The 18,778-nt window shown below is 40.9% G+C and overlaps 1 protein-coding gene across 3 annotated transcripts; it reads right to left on the bottom strand.

Moving 5' to 3' along the window:
• Positions 1-1,787: 1,787 nt before the first annotated feature.
• On the bottom strand, positions 1,788-17,569 carry LOC127469945 (P2R1A-PPP2R2A-interacting phosphatase regulator 1). 3 transcript variants are annotated; one of them, XM_051784882.1, is made up of 10 exons: positions 17,233-17,569; positions 13,833-13,911; positions 9,934-9,990; positions 7,828-7,871; positions 7,694-7,748; positions 7,167-7,259; positions 6,599-6,687; positions 5,857-5,918; positions 5,008-5,104; positions 1,788-3,866 (listed from the first exon to the last, which is right to left on the bottom strand). In XM_051784882.1, the coding sequence occupies exons 1-10, from the start codon at positions 17,382-17,384 to the stop codon at positions 3,707-3,709; spliced, it is 888 nt and encodes a 295-aa protein (XP_051640842.1). In that variant the 5' UTR covers positions 17,385-17,569; the 3' UTR covers positions 1,788-3,706. The 3 variants fall into 3 exon arrangements, with proteins under 3 accessions (XP_051640842.1, XP_051640832.1, XP_051640851.1); XM_051784872.1 differs by having other exon boundaries at positions 5,857-5,921; positions 17,233-17,568; XM_051784891.1 differs by lacking the exon at positions 17,233-17,569 and adding an exon at positions 16,711-16,731 and having other exon boundaries at positions 5,857-5,921; positions 9,934-10,085.
• Between the last annotated feature and the right edge of the window lie 1,209 nt (positions 17,570-18,778).

Genomic DNA, 18,778 nt, shown 5'->3' with positions numbered 1-18,778 from the left:
GCCAGAGGCCCCTCCTGCCTTCAGTCACTTCACTGGCAAATCTTTGCACAATAGCAGGGCTGGACTCACAAACACAGCACTGACATGGAACCACAACACACAGCTATAAATCAAAGTATCTCAGTCTCACCAGACTTTGGAGACCTGTTCTGTTTGTACGGGTTGGTGATTATTTACACTCAAGTTTTCTGAAAAAAGCTGAAAAGAAATGAATTAGGATTAAGTTCACACTGATCTCAGGAGGACTGTGGGCAGCTGTTCAGCTGAGCATTCGGGTCACCCACCTTGCTGACAGCTCACAGGAGACCCTGTAAGTCAGCCTGGCTGAGGCACAGACTCATTCTCCTGGCATTCGTGCCTCTCTCCCAGTGTGAAGTATCTCCCTCTGCTAAATGCAGTAACCACCGAAGCGCTCATTCCAAAAATACAGCCCCCTGAGCACTGGCACCGTTACCAACCTTCCCTCAGCAACTGTGTCACTGCAGAGAAGGTGGAAGGAAGAAAAACATCCATCAGTTGTCAGGGAAGACACAGCGGCCCAAGACCCGATTTAACTGCCAACAAATCCTACAGGACAGTTTTCAACCAGAGCAATCAAGTGCCAAACACAGGTGTGACTTTGGAAGGGGCCATTAGTGGCAGAATCCCAGAGAGAAGCAGTTGTGTGCCCCAAAAGGGCTGCAGAATAAAGAAATTTATATATAATTATATAATTTTATATATATATGATCGCAATACTTTCAATATGGCCCGAGTTGAGAAAGTTGCTCATTTCTTCTCAGAAGAAGACAAAAGCACAGACACTTGTCACAAACTCAGCTCAGTTGAGGGACACCACATGCAACAGCCCTATGACAGTGACACAGATTCAAGCAAAGCTTTGGCATTCATTGGTCATGAGGAAATGAGGAGTTACTAAAACAGAGGCAATACCAACAGCATGAGTTACTACTTGAGTACTGGGTTGATTATGCACATTGTATGACACCCTGATTCCCTGAATTCAGATACATATCTTGCAGGATAATTTATTTTAAAAATTTAACATTTAATTTCAATGGGAAAAAAACCCCTATACATGTCTCCTGACTCCATGGCACAAACTGCAGCTTCTTGACGTGGAATCAAAACATTGAGATGTTTTTCCATAAGTTCAAAGCAACTTCTGTTTTGCAAAAGCAGAGAAAGGAATGGATGCAAATAAATAACTATTTCTCTCCAACAACATTAATTGGCCCAGAGAGGTGTGGACTCTCCATCCCTGGAAGTGTTCGAGCCCAGGTTGGATGGGGCTCTGAGCAACCTGGTCCAGTGGAAGGTGTTCCTGCCCATGGCACAGGGTTGGAATGAGATGATCTTTAAGGTCCCTTCCAACCCAAATCATTCTGTGATTCTATAATTAACTGCCCTACTAAGGCAAACCACAGACTCCCCACTTCCTCCCAAGAGTTAAGACCCTCAGTATTTTCCAGCAGAGTAGCTTTTGTCTTCCAAAGGACTTCACCATAACTTCCTCTAGGTATAAACTCAGGACAGGTGTAGCTATTGAAGTATTTTCAAAATGTTTGGGTTTATTCTCCTTTATCCCAAGGGTTGTGACAGACCTGTAAGACAGCATGGCACTAGGAAAACACGTAAGTCTGCTGCAGATTTTAAGGCAAACTTAAATGTAAACTAGATTGGGTGGAAGTAAATTACAACAGATATTCTGATTTTAAAAGAAAGCATTTAATCCCAGATGAACAAAAAAGAATATGGTTATCTAACAAAGTGCAGAAACAGTAAAACACATTTACTTTTCCATTTATTGGCACTTATTTGAAAAATAGCATAAATATTCAACAGAGAAGAGACAAGTTGACCCACACGCAGCTATGAAACCCCTCCACTGATGAATCTTTTAACAAAGACTCTAAGAGACACCAGGAGGTTCATTCTTAAGAAATAAGCAAGATTTTTTAAAAAAAGAGTCTTGCTCTCACCACAGAAGAGTGAATGCACAGCAACTCTTTGGCACATACCTGAAATTGCAAAACCAAACTTTGCCTTGTCAGACAAACAGACACCAACCCTCACGTGTCCGTCTGCACGGGCACAAAGGGCAGCTGGACTCAGAGAGGAACTGCAACCAGCAAGGGTACATTACAATAATTTAAGAGGAATGATATCAGAAGTAAACCATGTCGTATCTTCCTAGAACAGCATCAGACTATTAAATACATTCTATTTTCTCTCTACAATAAGGACACAGGGAGACGGGTCATTGGCCCTCAGGTCGCCGGGTCTTTGCGCTCCAAGTCATCCACTTCTGCTTTGGATGGCTGCTGTCAATCAAAGCTTCACCCATGTGAATCTTTCACAGCAGAGTTCAGGGCAGGTTTTTCTCCTACTTGAGGACGTTTCCATACTTTTCTTGCTTTATGACACGCTACAAAGATTTAGTGTTTAAAAATAAAACGTTTTGCTTCATTATAAACCTCTCGGAAGAGAAGGTTTGGAACCACATAGCACAGACACGTACAAATGGGGACTCAGCTGGGGAAGTTTGGATGCACAGCAGGAGCCCAAAACCCAAATGTGGTTGCCACTGGAAGATCTCTATAGACAGCTGTCTATAGGGGGGCCTGCATATTTTTCCTCCTGTTTGGGAAATCTCAGAGTTGAGATCAAGATGCCTCAACACATTGACTTTTCAAACATCTCAGATTACCAGATTCTAGCTTCCAATTAGCATCTGAAGTTTTCAACAGCAGAAAGGACTTGATGTCATTGTTTGACAAAGTAACATCAGGAGATTAAACACAGATTAAACAGGTTTGATCTCCTCAGCCTGTAAAAAGACATTCAAGATTTCTCACTGTATCTGTCCAACACAAGTCATATATGAGGACAAATACTGACTGTTAAAATAACGCATTTCTGAAGTACTAAATACTAAAGCCTCAGGATTTAATGTTTTGTTCCAAATATTACCACTACTTTTCCCTATTAAAAGACCTTTAACAGAGCATCTACCACTGCAATACATCATCTAAATGGGGAAGAAAATAATACAAAACCCCAGAAGAATGTTCCACACCTAATTTAGATTTAGTCAAAACAGCAGTCATATAAAATCCAACATATAAATTTAAGTTGACAATTCACCAACTTCTTCTTTGGACATCCATCGGAACATAGGATTGATTAAGAGCCAATCATAACAATTCCCCCCCACCCCAGTATTCCCCCTTACATATGAAGAACTAAAAAATATAAATATCTAACACTCTGAGAATAAAAACAATTAGTAAGCTGATTCATTGGTTTCAGACTGAGGACAAATGTGACAGTTATCTGCTCCTACACAAGCACCACATTATATGAGGGAGGACACTGGCTGCTGGCAAGCCAAGTCTTCCACAAGCAGGATGCACATCCAGCCTTTGTAACTCATACCAAGGAGACAATATCCATGGCAAATCCACATCTTGCTGGTTGATGTGAACATCCAATGGGTCTGCAACCCAAATCCTTGCTGTTAATTTAGTAAATGTCATACAAATCACTAGAAACATGAATTCCTCCTCAAGGAACTACTCTGGAAGTTTTCTAGAAATAATGACATTCCTGGAAGTTCCTATGAGGAACAGAATCGGTTACACACAACAGAAAGTCTTGGTGATATCCAGCCCGTTTCCTGTGTCCATCAGCAGACTCCTGCTCCTCAGTTCATGGGTAACTTGGTTGTAAGATCTACTGGTAAAAAGGGGGATCTGGAGTCAGAGAGCGAGACTGGAGAGTCTGTGCTGGTGCCAACTTCTGCTGGGGAGTCACAGGAGGAGCCGGCACTGCTCCTGTTGTCATCGAGGGCGTGTGGGGACAGACTGAAAACAGAGCAACATCAGGACGTGAGAAACGAGGCACTGGGGAGTCCCAATACCAGCTCCACTCATTATAAAGCCCTTTCAAACACACACATACACATCTCTGAAGGAGCAGTAAAGCCCCATGATCTGAGATCCATCTGCAACCCCACACCCTGCAGTCACTTCCAGACAGACATGGAACGCTCTGCCCGTTTCTCCCTTTGCTCACCCAGAAATGGGGCACAGATTATAAGACCTGGGCTGAGCAATCCCCTGCCAGCTTTACCCCATCCCCAGGGCCTTGAACCAGCACACAGCCAGGGGTCTTTTCTGCCAGGAGAGACAACAATAATAAACTGCACAGACTCCACTGTACTGCAGATCTCACAGGACACAAATTCGTAACTATAGTGATCTACCATCAGTGACAGCAGCAAAGTGATTTTTTAAAAATTATCATCTCCTAAACCAAGATGAAGCAATTGAATCCACACTGCTATGCCTACTGTGAACAGGGTGTGCAAAAAGGGTATGTTTTTGAAGTACCTTTAAAACATCTATTTTGCTACTGCTACTGCAGTGTGCTCAAAGCTTGTGCACAGTTTGTACATCAGCTGAGAGGCAAAAAGGACAAAAGTACCGTGAACAACCCTCTCTTGATAGCTGTGTGGGCACACCCTGTGTATTATTAACCTCTTGACTAAAACACTAGATCAAAATCCCTTGCTATTTCGAGTCATTACGATTTCTAACAAAGTACTTTTTATCTCCTCCCAGCAGGGAGGGTCAGACAGACTCATGTTCCTCTGTGACTAAGAGCAAGGGAAAAAAAACAAAACCCCATCCACCCAAAAGCATCAGCACTCATGTTTGATTGCATCTTGAAACTGGACTACAAAAACTGCCAGCCATGAGGTGTCTTTTCCTAAACATGGTCAACTCCCACATAGGGGAAGCATGTTATCAGTCAGGCCTAGACACTGTAAAATTATAGTGAATATTGCTGCCTGTTTATTGTGACAATTTCAGTGTTGTAAAGTTTTGAGATGTCTGTACTAAAAACAAACAAACAAAACCAATTTCAAGTATAATCATTGCTAGAAGAAAAAAAGACTGGTATGCTGCTGCTGAGAGGGACAATGAATAACACAGCATTTACCATCCCCCAAGGTCTGCCTGATGTGCAGCTTCAGGGGTAAGCATGTTGGTGGATCCTTGGAATAATCTTTTGGGATGATCTTCCATCTCTGTCACACCTTTGGGAAGAGATAAGGAATGATAAAAATTACTACTCATTCAAACTAAAATCTGCTTTCAATGTACTTCTACAGAGCAAACTGAATACAGGTTCAAACTTATTACAATAGATTCCTTTATATTTAAACCATAGAATTTAGATGCTGAAACACTGCCTATTTCTTCAAAACATTTTAGTCCCAGCTTCAGTATTTAGTGAGTTATTATCTGGGGTTTATATATCAGACATTTATTCTTCAGTAGTGAAGAAAAATCTTTTTGTTTTGGTTTATCCAGCTATCAGTTCACTGACCAGCTCCACCAGAGCAGAGAAGCTGAGAAGAATGAAAAAGAACAAGGTCCAGGATTATCAAAACACTTTTACATTGACTTTGATTTCCAAATACTCCAGAACAAGAAAGGAGAGATCTATGTTTAAATAGGTTATGACAGAACTCAGATAAAAGTATTTTAGAAGTTGTCTCAGAGCCAGAAATGTTCTGTAACGAAGGTGAAGCAGGAAGATGTAAAAACAGATGCAATAAAATAGCCAGAAGTTAAACTTGAAGAAAAATGTGGGAAGATAGAGAAGCATTAGACCAGAACAACTATTAGCTTTATGGAATAAAGATGTTTTATCATCTGTAATACCTTCTATTTCTAGTCACTTTTTGAAGTATCAGCCAATGAACAGAATTGTGAAGAAAGCTATATGAATCATTATATAACTAACAAGTTGGCCTATTATAATAACCAAACCTAAATACTGTACCTTTTCTTTTTATTGATCCAAGAACACTTGGTCGAATGCAGTTAATTGGACTCTGGCTTCTCCTGCTAAAAGAAGGCATTTGCTATTCTGAGATCATCATTTAAAAAAAAGAAGTTTGAAAACATATGAAGAATCAAAAGATACTCAGAAAACAAACTACTAAGTGAAAAATACTAAGAAAATAGGCATTAAAATAGCTTATCCAGAACAAGTTCTTTTTTTTCCTCCCTGAAAAAAGACCAGGAAGCACAGACCTGAATAGCAAAAGTTTAATCACATTATTTCACAACTGGGGCAGTCTAAAACCTCACATGCAGGCACTGACCACATCTCAATTGACAGGCAGTGCTTTGCTGAACAGTTAAGGCCTACTAAAATTTAATTATAAGCCCACATCACTCAAAACAACACCCAGTGCAACTAAAACCCAGAAAGAGTAACAAACCCTAAATCTGTTTGAGTTTTCTTCCCCCAAGAATTCAATTACTTAAGATGTATTGAGAGCACAATAGAAACTACACTGAGCAGACAGATGCCACAATGCAGCCCACTTGCCCAATGTTGTGACATGAGGATTCTGACAAATGTTTTACAGCACCGTAAAATCTAAAGTTTACGGCAGTATAAAAATTTGTATTTGTGCTCAGAAATCAATGATGAATATAACAAATTCTGGTATTTCAAACATCTACTGTGAACAAGTTATGCTGGTGTCTCATCATTGATGTGATCTTGTACTTACCTTGAAAATCTCCTTGTTGGACTTGGGCTGGGACTTGGAGGCAATCCACTGCTACTGACCAGACTTTGCAGGGATGGTGAGAAACATTGCTGAGAGGAAAACAGGTCGTGTTATTTACTTATAAAGTCTGTGTCACTCCCCTGTGGTACCAAGTGATGCTGATGCAGAGAAATAAACAACCCAGTATCAATTTCAGCAACCAGTCACTGAGGCTGCTGATAGTGAGACACCACCTTCTGCTACTGAGGAAAAAAATATAAAAGTTGGACAGATTCCATTTTCATGCATATTTATTTCACCATACTCTGGTTAAACAGACTTACTTATTTTTTGTTAGCTACAGATTAATAGCTGAACACTCCACAGAAATTCACATCCACAAGCTGTGCAGCTGCTAGTATGTGCTGGTATTTTCTGGTTTGGGGTTTCAGGGGGTTTTATTTACTCTCTAGTTTCTTGTTTGCAGCTGAGGTAGAAAGGAGCAGGTGGCTTAATCTTTTGCTACTAATTTGGCTGAATTTATTTAGCACTACTCAAGATAACACCATTATTAGCACATTTTGCTCACCTTCCCTATTCCTCTTGTAGGTGAAGGAGCTGGAGAAACTGGAACAAAGTCTACTTGCTTTGGTGATAGCGATTTTTCAAAATCATTGTCACTCTGTAAATATGTAAATAGTAAATAGTACATATAATTAATCTTATGAGCAGGTACCTTAACATAAAAAGGATTGACTGGTGTGAAATTCCAAAGTTATCCTCCATCATATCAATAATTTTTAGGTAGCCATTTATGAGCTTATGTTTAACAATAAAAAAGCCTTAAATATTACATGGTATCAGAACATGGAAGAAAATTTGACCAGGCAGACATCCATGCAATTTCCTTCTGATATACCAGCCCAAGGAACCCACGTGTGCCTTGAACAACTGATAATTCTATGCCTTGTTAGTGTGAAAAATTGCTGATCAAAAGCAGTGCTATGCTAACACCTTAATTGTAGGTCAAACTATCAAAGAAAATGTTGACATGAGAGAATCTCTAGTGTCCTGATACTGATGATAGAAACACAAATTAAAGCATGAATGCATTACCAGGCTCAAGCTCTCCTCCCATGAGTGGCTCATCTGCATTGCTACTTGCACTTCTCTATAAAGAAGAAAAGAAATGTATTGTCCCGGGCCCACAGACAGTTGAGGTAACTGTTCTAGTTTGCCTTAGTGCTCACCTTTCACGAACTGTTTCTCTGTTCAGCAGATTCATCCCTTCTTCCTAAAAGATCAGCAGATGAAAAAATAAGATCAAAAAAAGCCCTTTGCTGCAGAAGATCAGAAAAGCTGTGGTTTCGTTTCACTTTGTCACGCGGAAAATTTAATTCAACTCCCTTAAGCAACAATAACTTAACGTTCTCACTACAAGAAAAGGAGTGAAGAGAGGATGAGAAAGATGTAGCAAGAGAGATCATCACATACCAAGTGCTTAGGTGAGCTCGTTGTTTCCCAAGCAGCTTTATTTTCATTACTACCCAAGAGCTAGTTACGAAACTGAATAATAATAATATGAACCAAAAATTCTGCACATGCTAGAGCCTCTTTATGCAGTCTTGCATAATGCCATTTCACAAAGTCGACACTGGTACATATAATCCTCAAAAGCATGGCTGGATTCATACCTTATTCTATGGATTAGTGACTAACTAGACACTTGTCAGCATCTCATTTGCAATACACTGCATTGCACACAATGAATTTGGGATTTAGTGAGGGTTTTTTTCTAAAAAAAAAAAAAATCTCCATAAAATATTATTAAAATGGCTCAAATATGTAAAATTAAACTAAACATTAACACCAAATTCAAACTTGACTCAATCTCCTCTTAGGTAGAACAGCCTTCCTTAAAATTAACTGAATGCCACCCAGTCTGTTGAGTGAATGAGTAGATTCTCTAATTCAGTCCAGTTTAAGAGTAAAGGTTCAACTAAACATCTTCACAATCTTCATCATAAGAAGGAAGAGTCTGAGGTAATTCACCTGTCTGGTAATTTGCTCAGATTTGAAAGAGATCAGAAGTAAATCACAAGGTTCTCACTAAGTACACAGGACATGGAATTAATTCCAACTTGTGAATTTAACGATCAAACACACATTAAGAAATTACACTGTTTGCTTTAACAAATAGGAATGCCAAAGTATTTTCCAAAAAACTGAATTATCAAACTTTACTTCATGTAATACAGCAGAGCTACAGCAGTTCATTCCTTTGCTCTCAGCATTTCTCATTATATCTCCCTGCTCATTGCAAAGGGGGTTGGACCAGATGACCTTTAAAGGTCCTTTCCACCCAAACTAATTTATGATTCTATGATATTTACATATTAATCCTAAGCTTTTTTATATTGATAAAAACAGCTCTACAACTGACCCAAGTGCTTCAGAGTCTCTTTAAGCCTGTAAATTATTTACATAATGAAAGCAAGCAGTTATTTTCTTCAGGCTTACTGTGCAAGTACCTTAAATATCTGAGGTGGGAAACAGAAGTGCTTTCCACTACCTCAGACAGTATACCCTAAAAATGCTGTCTGAAGCATTAAATAATTTTCTTAACTTTTCACCCTGTAAAAATCAAGCCTAGCCATTGAAAACTAGCAAGCTAAGAAAAAAAAATTAAAAAAAAAATCAAACATCTTCAAGCCATTTTTATAAACATTCTACTGTCAAAAAGTGGAGATATAAAATGAAGGAGCCACAAGAGCTTGAGCTTGTTGATTTTAAAGCTGGAGTCTTCAGACTGCGGTTGCTGGCTGGGAGCAGAGCTATTTGAGCCTGCTCAGATATTCCCCACACCACCCCCTCCCTACGTGTTTGCTCTAGTGCCCTTCCCCCTCCGTTCATGCTGTGACAGCACAAGCACAGGGATCTGGATAAGAAAATTATACAGATGAAAAATAGCCCAGTAAGAAGAGCACAAACTATTTTTTAGCCAGAGTGCTTCCTTATCCTGCTCGTTTTCTGGCTGCACAAAAGTCTTGAGCCAACACAAGTTAAGGAACACTTTGTTATTGGCCCTGAATATTTATGCTGGTACTGCTGCCAAAAACTTGGTGAAACTTTACCCTAAGAGCTTACATTAAAGTAAAATGTCCATTTTAAGATTCCTCTCTCTGCTCAAATCCTCTTCTCGCTGTAAGATGCATTCTGCTTCGTGAAACATGGAGCAGGGTAGGCCTTTTGAAAATAAAATCTACAGCCACTTGAAGAACATTACACATCAACTGCAAAAAACACAACCACCTATAAAAACCTTAAATTTAAAAAAGATCAGGCTCTGTGGTTACCTGTTTGATTTGATGCAGGCGGCTGCTGGGAATACGGATAGGAGACGATGGCACAAACTGCAAAACAAAGTCACAGACAGCTGAAAGTACAGCAGAAGGGAGGGAAAGGTGCAGCAGGAACATCAGGAATCACTCTCTAGGGCTACCCCAAACTACAAAAAAAGTAATTAAAAAAAATCCCTTATAACGTTCTTAGTATATCTAAACTATGTTATTTACTTGCAAGAACACGTTAATATGTATCTCCACATTGTGCTGCTTGGTATGCTCACAGATGCTAATTAGTATCAGCCTGGCTTCCATTCCATTTCCAGGCAACTAGAACTGACAGCCTTCTCTGCAGAATGGGGCTGCTTTTCACTAACACCCTGTCACCCTTAGTATATATGTTGGCATAAATATTTTCCTTTATGTGATTCAGAATATTTATTTTCATTTAAGTGAGCCAGAAAGCTCCCCAACAGATCCTTTAAAAATACAAAGCCAAAACAACACATTGTACAAAAAGGTTCCTGGATTGTTGTCCGCCTATAAATGAGTACTTTGACAGGTGAAAAAAATCAGCTATGAGAAGGCTAACAAAGAGTTAAACACTTTCTTTATGGTTTCTCAAGAGCTTCACCAATTTGGGTGAAATCAGAGAAGACGCCACTAAAAATGGTCCTCTGTTAATGTTGACAGTTTTGCATCAAGATCCCACTGGAACACTATGATTTAAAACTGAACACTCAATACCGAATAATTTAAAGTGATTATTTTCTCAAAATATAATTTTCTTTCATATATTTCCCATCCCTCAAACTGTCAACCTTCAGTTGATTTTTGTCATAGCCATTCAGGGAACAAAAATTCTAAGCTAAAGCTGTGAATAGAGAGAGGTTTAACTTCTCTGTAAGATGAAAATCCTTCCAAAAAATAAGGTGTCTTTTCAAAAATGGGCATGTTCAGAAGGAAAGGTTTGCATTATTATGAGTGTTTATACACTTTATTCAGTAAAAGGCTTCAGCCCTTTCACAAAGCTAAAGCTGGAGAACCAACAAACATTCAGTTAACTGTTACTGCACCATCTTCTAATCAGTGCCACAGAGAATACAAAGATTTTGCTTCTGACACAGTCATGGTAAGTTATCACAAACAATTAATGCTTCATATATCCAGAATCTTCCTTCTAAAAAAACAAGACATCAAGACATCACACCCTTCTTTTCTCAAAAAAATTCAGCCTATCAGACTCACACAGGGGATGTCTAATGTTTGTCCTAGAATTTAGTCATCATAATATATATAGTACTAAAGTCTTACAGCTATAATATCCTGACTGGCTACTTTTTAAGTCCAGTTTAGGTCAGCTTTGCTATTATACTGGGCTCCCAAAAATCCTCTACACCTAATAAAAATTCTTCCAAGCTGCACTAGCCAATGTAGACCTTGAGTTGACCTTGATTCTCACACAGAGAGAAGGATTTGGACAATAGTGCATTCCTGCCTATTCACTCTGTCATTCCACAGTAGAAATGCATTTGTTCCACTCATTATATTCTAATTTTATGACTGTGATCCACATAGTTTAAGGTTTGACATTAACAGAATATGTACAAAACCTGTGGCTTGTGGTGTAAAATGAAAATTATAAAAAGGCAGTTAAGTGTTCCTCTGCAGGGTCTAATGCACTGACTTAACTCTGAGGATCCCACACCTTGTTTCCAACAAGTCATCATCCTCGCTTTGTTAACATTTAAAACTCACTTCTGGTCTGTTTGTATCCTTTGATTTCATTGTTGTGAAAAGACACCATAGTCACTTTTAAAGGATATCTGCTAAACAGATGGAACTGTTAAAATTATGTTACTCAAATCCCCAATGTTTTAAGAGAGCACAAAGTTAATAAAAACGTTACAAACTATTAGACTACTACAGGGGAAGAGAAACACCTTCCCCCCTTCTCCAGTGTGTCAGATGCTGTTTTCCACTGCAGGTAAAGTTTCAGAAGTGCCAGTCTGGAGGCACCACGGGCAAAGTGAGCAGCGACTGCCCTGGCCCCTCTGCCCTGCCCTGCAGTGCCCTCTGCCTCCTGCCAGCACAGCCACTTGTGGGGCCACACTGAACCCCAGCAAGGAACTCACAGAGAGTTTAGAAAAACAACAAAAATTAGAAACAAATTTTAAAAACAGCTTTTGCTGAAACAGCACCTAAACATCTAACAACGGACTAAACAACCACTTTGCTTAAACAACAAAACAAAACCCCCAACCACACAAAACAAAAAGAACACCAAAACATTTACTCCCCAGTGCCACTGATATCTCCTGGAAGGAAATAAACAACAGATACTGAGCCTAGTTGATCCTTCCTCGTAGTGTCAGAAAACTGCAGATCAAGCCTTAGCCCAAATGGCAGGGAAGCCCCTTGCAGACATCATTATAAAACAGTTGGAGTCAGAGACTTGGGGAAGCTACTCAAAAAATAGATTTTAGAACCCGTTGAGCAACTGGGATGGCCATCACAGTCCTGAAGATGCAGTTGATGGAGTATGACCTCCAGTTTTCAGAGATTTTAGCAACTCCCACTGCTCCTATGACAGTGAACACAGAGTAGATAAGTACTAATCAACTTTCTTCCACAAAGTTTACAAAACATAAAACTTTATCTGTACTTAAAATACTAAATTAACACAGGGTTAATTTAGGGTTATTTAGGTTAATTAAGGGTTTTGAAGTACCTTTATCACTTACTTAACGTAAAATTTAGTTTACCAAATTAGATGTGATCTAACTCCTTAGAATGTCTCTAACATCATAAAACTACATGTACTTCCTTGCTACAGCAGGAATACCAGGGGAGGTTGCTTAGGGTCCTTAGTGCTGAAAGTTTAATTATTTTCACAAAGTGATTTATCTGAGGATGATCCTGGTTTAAGATCACATAAGGATGAGAATCCCAAGGCTCATTTCCAATTCCATCCTCTTTGCAATCTTCAACAATACCACAAACCAGACCATAACTCCATGGAATATCTCAAAGCAGACAAGGCACTGATCTAGCAGTCAATGGGGCATAAGTAAAATTTCAACTGTATTTTGTCAGCACCTGGTCAGCTGGGAGTGAAGAAGAAAGTTAACTTTCAGGACACTTTTTAATGACAGGGGAAGGGTCAAGAACATCATCCCATGAAGGTGGGAACACTGGTTCGGTCCAGAAGACTGGAACATCTATTGGGGCAGCCAGAAGAGCCAGCCCATAAGTGAACTTGCTGCGATCATGTACAGGTGTTCTAAATCAGTCAAAATTACACCCTTCTACCAAAACTCTGCATGATACTAAAACACAAAATACGCAGCATTTTGTCTGGGTTGAAGCACCATGGGTTTAGATTAGTATTTTAAAAATTCAGATCTGAGGAGCTGTAACACCAGAAGTCTGACAAAAGCTGAAATCACAAATGAATGTCTCAGAGACACGGTATCATTCATTCTGGGAGTCTTGAGATTAATGTCCTATCAGCCAGTTCTAACTTGTTATTGCAGTTGTGAATTAGAACAGTCTATTCTGTCATTTCTATATAAAAGACTATTTAAGAGATCAGAGCATCACTGCCCTTTTTTCCTTAAGCATCAGAAATCATTAACACAGATTACTGATCAACAGTACAGCTATGTAATTAGTTTTCATTGCAAACTACCTTTCTTACTCTATCCTAGAGCATCTGCTTGCATTTTATAAGCAAAGTTATGATCCCAATGACAAGTATGGTCTGGCTACGGTGTGTTAATGTCACAGTCCAGAGCCTTGTTTCTGAAAGCACGTGGTGTTAGCTTCACAGACCGCAATCTAATTTTGTTTACTGCTGTTTGCACACTTCTGCTTTGCACAGAGTGGGGTTGGTCTGACAGTTCTCTTACCGGGCTGTGCCGATTCATGACCGTGGTGCTGTTCCTGCGGGTTCGCAAGACGTTGGCCTGGAACACCTGTGAATTATCGCTGTGAAAAGAAACATTTGTCAAATGCAAAAGCCATTTCCTCCCTATCAAAAAGTACCTCTTAATATAAGCTCAGTTTCCAATGCTATGACAGCTGTCATGTCAAGACAAAGCACTCCAGAGACAGGTGTAAGAACTCTTATAGCTTGTTGGCAGAGAGTGTAAATCAAATTGTTCATCCTCCAGTTCCCAGCTACTTCAATTAATGATTTTAATTAATCATATTGAGTCTGTAGAACAACTGAAAAATTGTTTAGACTGCTCATTTCTGTGGGAATTTCTGATGTTTGGAATGGCTGCAGTTTGTACACTGCTTTGAATGTCATTCAACAGAACAAATGTATAAATGGCTTGTAACTGAAACCAGCTTCAATCCCATAGGCAAAATAGAATTTAAAAATACAGTATCGTGATACATCTTACCACTATGACATTTAATAAGTTCTAAACTTTTTTCCAGGAAAAGTTAAATTAAATATACAGTGAAATCAGTTTTTAAAGCCCCACAGCATTCAGTGAAATAGTGTACAATTACTTATTTTATACAAAATGAGTTCCTTTCTCAAGGAAACTTTAGTTCCATTGATTCCTACAGCAAATTTCACTGGTCATGTCATCACTAGTGTTATCAACAGCCAATGATCAGCACTTAATGAATGCAACTGCAGAAATTAGGTAACTTTTATGGTTGCTAGAATAAAAATTCTGAGCCACAATCCTATAATCCCCATGTTCAAATATCAGTGAGGAACTGCACAGGTGAACAGATCCAAATGTAAGACTGTAAATATATCCAAATTACAAGAATTCAATGGGTTGTATCTTTTTGTTTCAGCTAATAACTTGGGATGAAAAAAAGCCCCCCACAAATATCATTTCTTAAAAGTAACCTGATCACAGTGACCTTGTTCTAAGGACTGATAATCATAATGCACTTTTAAGACACATTATTATCAGAATCCTCCGGTTTAAAACACACCAGTTAGACACATATGTTTTAGACAGATTTTATCTAGCTGTAAATAAAAAACAAACAAAGCTTATACTGTGAAATAAAAGCCAACCACAATTGGCATAAGCACTGTACTTTTTGCCAAGAAAAATGCATTGACTCTCCTTCTCTAAAGCATCGAGTAGACAGGACCAGACATCATTTACAATTTTCCCAGAAGTTTCATTCAGCTCACACCCACGAGACATTATTTGTTACCATTTGACAGGAGGTGGAACTGGAGAAATTGAAGGGATCCATGACATGATGTTTAGAGATGAGATTTACTGACTGAGGCCAACAGCTACAAATTCTTTTCAGTGTAAGTGTACTGGTTGGCATGCAAACACAACACAAACAGCACATCCTGAGATCCAGAGCCTGAGTCAAGAAAACAGGTTGGAACGATTCTGCACCACATTTCCATAGGCTGAGTCCAATACTCAGTGCTAACCAGCAGAGAGGAAGAGAAAAAACCCTACAAATATCCTTACCTTTAACCTCCCTTGCAAAAACATCAGAGCTGGTCAGATCTCAGGCTTACCTTTCACAGAAAACTCCTACAGTTCCTATTAAAAATCAATTTTATTTGGCACAAAAACAAGACTTAAAAGTTCTGTGAAAGGTAACTTCCATGATTTAAAATATTCTGTTTAAAACTATTCTCTGGCTCTATGGCAACTCATCCTCCAAGTTCCTTACTAATTCTGTTAATGAAGAAGTTAAACAGGAGGCAGAGGAGAAAAAGAAAGCTGTACAAGAGCAAGAGCTTTTGTTTCAGTTTACCCAACAAAGCCATTCTGGGAAAAAACTGAAGTTTCTTGCCAAGAGCTGCAATCTTGCAAAAACAGTATTCTGATGGAAAATTCCAAACTAACAGGCAAACCACTGCAACCACCTCAGATTAGTTCAATGGCATTTCAGTTTAATTTGTATGAACACCTAACATACAGTATATGCACAGCTTCAAGGCACGAGCTCAGGCTTATCTTTCTACCTGCCCAAACCCTGAATTAAAAAATTTGAGTTTTTTAAAAGTCACGGGTCTTACAGTTTGTAAGAAACAACTTACAAAAGGCTGAGATTATAAAAACATCTTGTCCCAGTTACACAATTAGTTTACCTGCTCAGAAACCTCCCTGAGGAGAACTGCCATACACAGCACTTCCATACTACTTTGAAATGTAAAATGGGGGTTGTTTCATGATGATTATGCAAAAGAACCACAATTACGTTTACTTAACATTAAATCGTAATGGAATAGGCAAAAATTAGTATTTCCTTGGAACTGTCAGGCACAGTTAACCATTCTGGTACAAGAGATGTGAGATTTCTTTGTCACTTGATATCCAGTTCCTTACAGAAAACACGAAGGAAAAAAAAAGAAAAAAACCCAAACCACCAGGAAGTGCTTATCATGTAATATAATATGTTTTATGAAGTTTATTGCAGATATTCCCTCCCAAATTGCAGACACAGTATTAGCAGGAGCACATGGACCGCCTTACAGCTGGATGGTAGCCACACCATGTAGCAGATGGGGCATCTCCCAACTTCACAACAGCCCACAGGAGACAAGAAACAGCACTTTGAGTTACAAACTTACCCAAACAGAAACTGCACAGGAGACCCTCCCTAACGGAGAGCTTTTTCCCCGGCCCTTGCCTGGAACTGCCGCTTTCTGTCCTGTCAGCTGAAGACCTGGCAAACACCCAACCCTCCCTGCAAACAGCACCTGCCACAGGCCGATGGCAATATCCAAGCACAGTTGCCCACACAACGCCTTGTCTTTCTCCCAGTAATACATACCGAAAAAATTAGTATCGTCCAGAAAAAATCCTGGACATCTGATACACTGTTTTACACTAAATGTAAAACTTAGGTCAGGGTCCCATGAAATGACCTTCCTCGCCGAAACTGCCTGGTTGCTCTGAAAGCATTTACTGTTGTATATCATACACAGGGCATTGATTTAATTTGTTCAGACTCGAGCCATTACAGAAATCACCGCGATTGTTATTCTATCCACAAGAACGGCCACAACCTCCACGCTGCGGACCAGCGTGCTGCTTCTCAGCTACACAACGCGCAGCAGACCTGCACGAAAACAAAGCGTTTTAGTAAAGCCACAGCACGTCTCCCTAGACTTCCTCGCACCTCTCCACACTTGGATGCCTTGCCTAAACCCTTCCCCGCTCGGGACAGCGCTCAGGAACCCACTTTTCCCCAGGGCGCCGCGGAGCACCCCCGGAGCATCCCCGGGGCTGTGCCCGGCCGGGACAAGCGCGGAGCCCGCCCGGGCTCCTCCCCGGAGCCCCCCGGGCCCCTCACCTGAGCCCGTGGATCAGCGGGGCGCTGTTCGACCTCCTCAGGCCGCCGCCGTCGCCCGGGCCCGCGGCGCTCCCCGGCGGCAGCTCCAGGTCCAGCTCCATCTTCTCCTGAGCCATCGCGGCGGCGGCTCCGGCTCCTCCCGCTCCGCCCATTCACCGCCGCGGCTCCTCAGGACGGAGCTGCCCCGGCCCTGCCGAGCCCGGGGGCGCTGGGGCGGCCGCAGTGGCAAAGCCGCATCCCGGGGGTGCGGGGGCGGCCCCGTTCCCGTCCTGATCCCGATCCCTATCCCGATCCCGATCCCCGGCCTCCGGACCGCTCTCCCCGCTCGGCCCCAGCGCGGGCGGGCCCGGCCGCAGGGCGCAGGCGCAGCGCTCCGGCCGCGCTCGGAGTCACAGCTATGAGGGGTTTTTAAGGGTATAAAATGTGTCTCTCAGGGCTCTCTCGTAAGGGCTGCAGCGCTGACCTTTAAATGCATCGAATATCGTCTTTGAGTTCACACCGAGCCTTTGCCGCTCTCGGAAATAACAGAGCGGGTGGCTCTGTGCAGGCCCAGACAACTCTAGGAATGGAGAAGAAAAAAACCCAAACATTTTCAAAATACTTTTGATAGCTGATGTGTCCTTAGTTTGTACCTAGAGGAGGTTGTGGTGATACAGTTCGGGAGATCAATGGTGCTCGTTGGTGCTGAGGATCTTAACACTTGGAAAGAAGTGAGGAGTCCTTGTGGTTTGCCTTAATAGGGCAATTAATCATAGCTCATTTCATCCCACTCCCCTGCCATGGGAAGGGACACCTTCCACTAGACCTGGTTGCTCCAAGTTTCATCCAACCTGGCCTTGAACATTTCCAAAGATGGGACATCCACAGCGTCTCTGGGTAGCCTGTGCTGGGTCCTCACCACCCTCACAGGGAAGAACTTCTCCTAATATCTAATATAAACCTACTCTCTTTTAGTTTGAAGCCATTTTCCCCTTGTTCTGTCACTCCATGCTCTTGTAATGGTCTCTCTCTGTCTTTCCTTCAGGTTCCCTGCAGGTACTGGAAGACCGCAATTATGACACCCCAAAGCCTTCTCTTCTCTGGGCTGAACAATCCCAATCGTCTCAGCCTTTCCTCGTAGGGAGGGTACTCCATCTCTTCATCTATTATATTCCAGGTGAGAGTTTCAGGCAGTCCTTAAGAACAGAAATAATCAGAGAAGAAAGATAGATTATAGAGAGAAAAAATACTTTTGTTCATGGGTCCTATGCTTACTAATTTATCTGAGGCTGATGGCTTTTTGTAACTGTGACTGTGTTTATTTTGTCTGCAGGGATATTTTCCCTGACACTATCAAATATCTCCTACATCATCACCCACACCTTCATGTTCACCAGTCTCTCTGTCACTTTACCCACCTATCTCATTCTCCCAGTCCCCACTTCCCCACTTTGAATCTCCATCCTTCACCTGTGAAAGAAATGTGGGCATCCATGAAAACAGTTGATGAGACACATACAGAGTCTCTGAAGGGAGAAAAAGGGAATACACACAGATCAGTCTTGAT

The sequence above is a fragment of the Manacus candei genome, unplaced genomic scaffold (assembly GCF_025592945.1).
Source record: "Manacus candei isolate 608988 ecotype Guabito, Panama unplaced genomic scaffold, ASM2559294v1 h1tg000003l, whole genome shotgun sequence".
Lineage (NCBI taxonomy): Eukaryota > Metazoa > Chordata > Aves > Passeriformes > Pipridae > Manacus > Manacus candei.
Note: the sequence above shows the minus strand (reverse complement) of the source record. Positions and strands in the feature narration are given on the sequence as shown.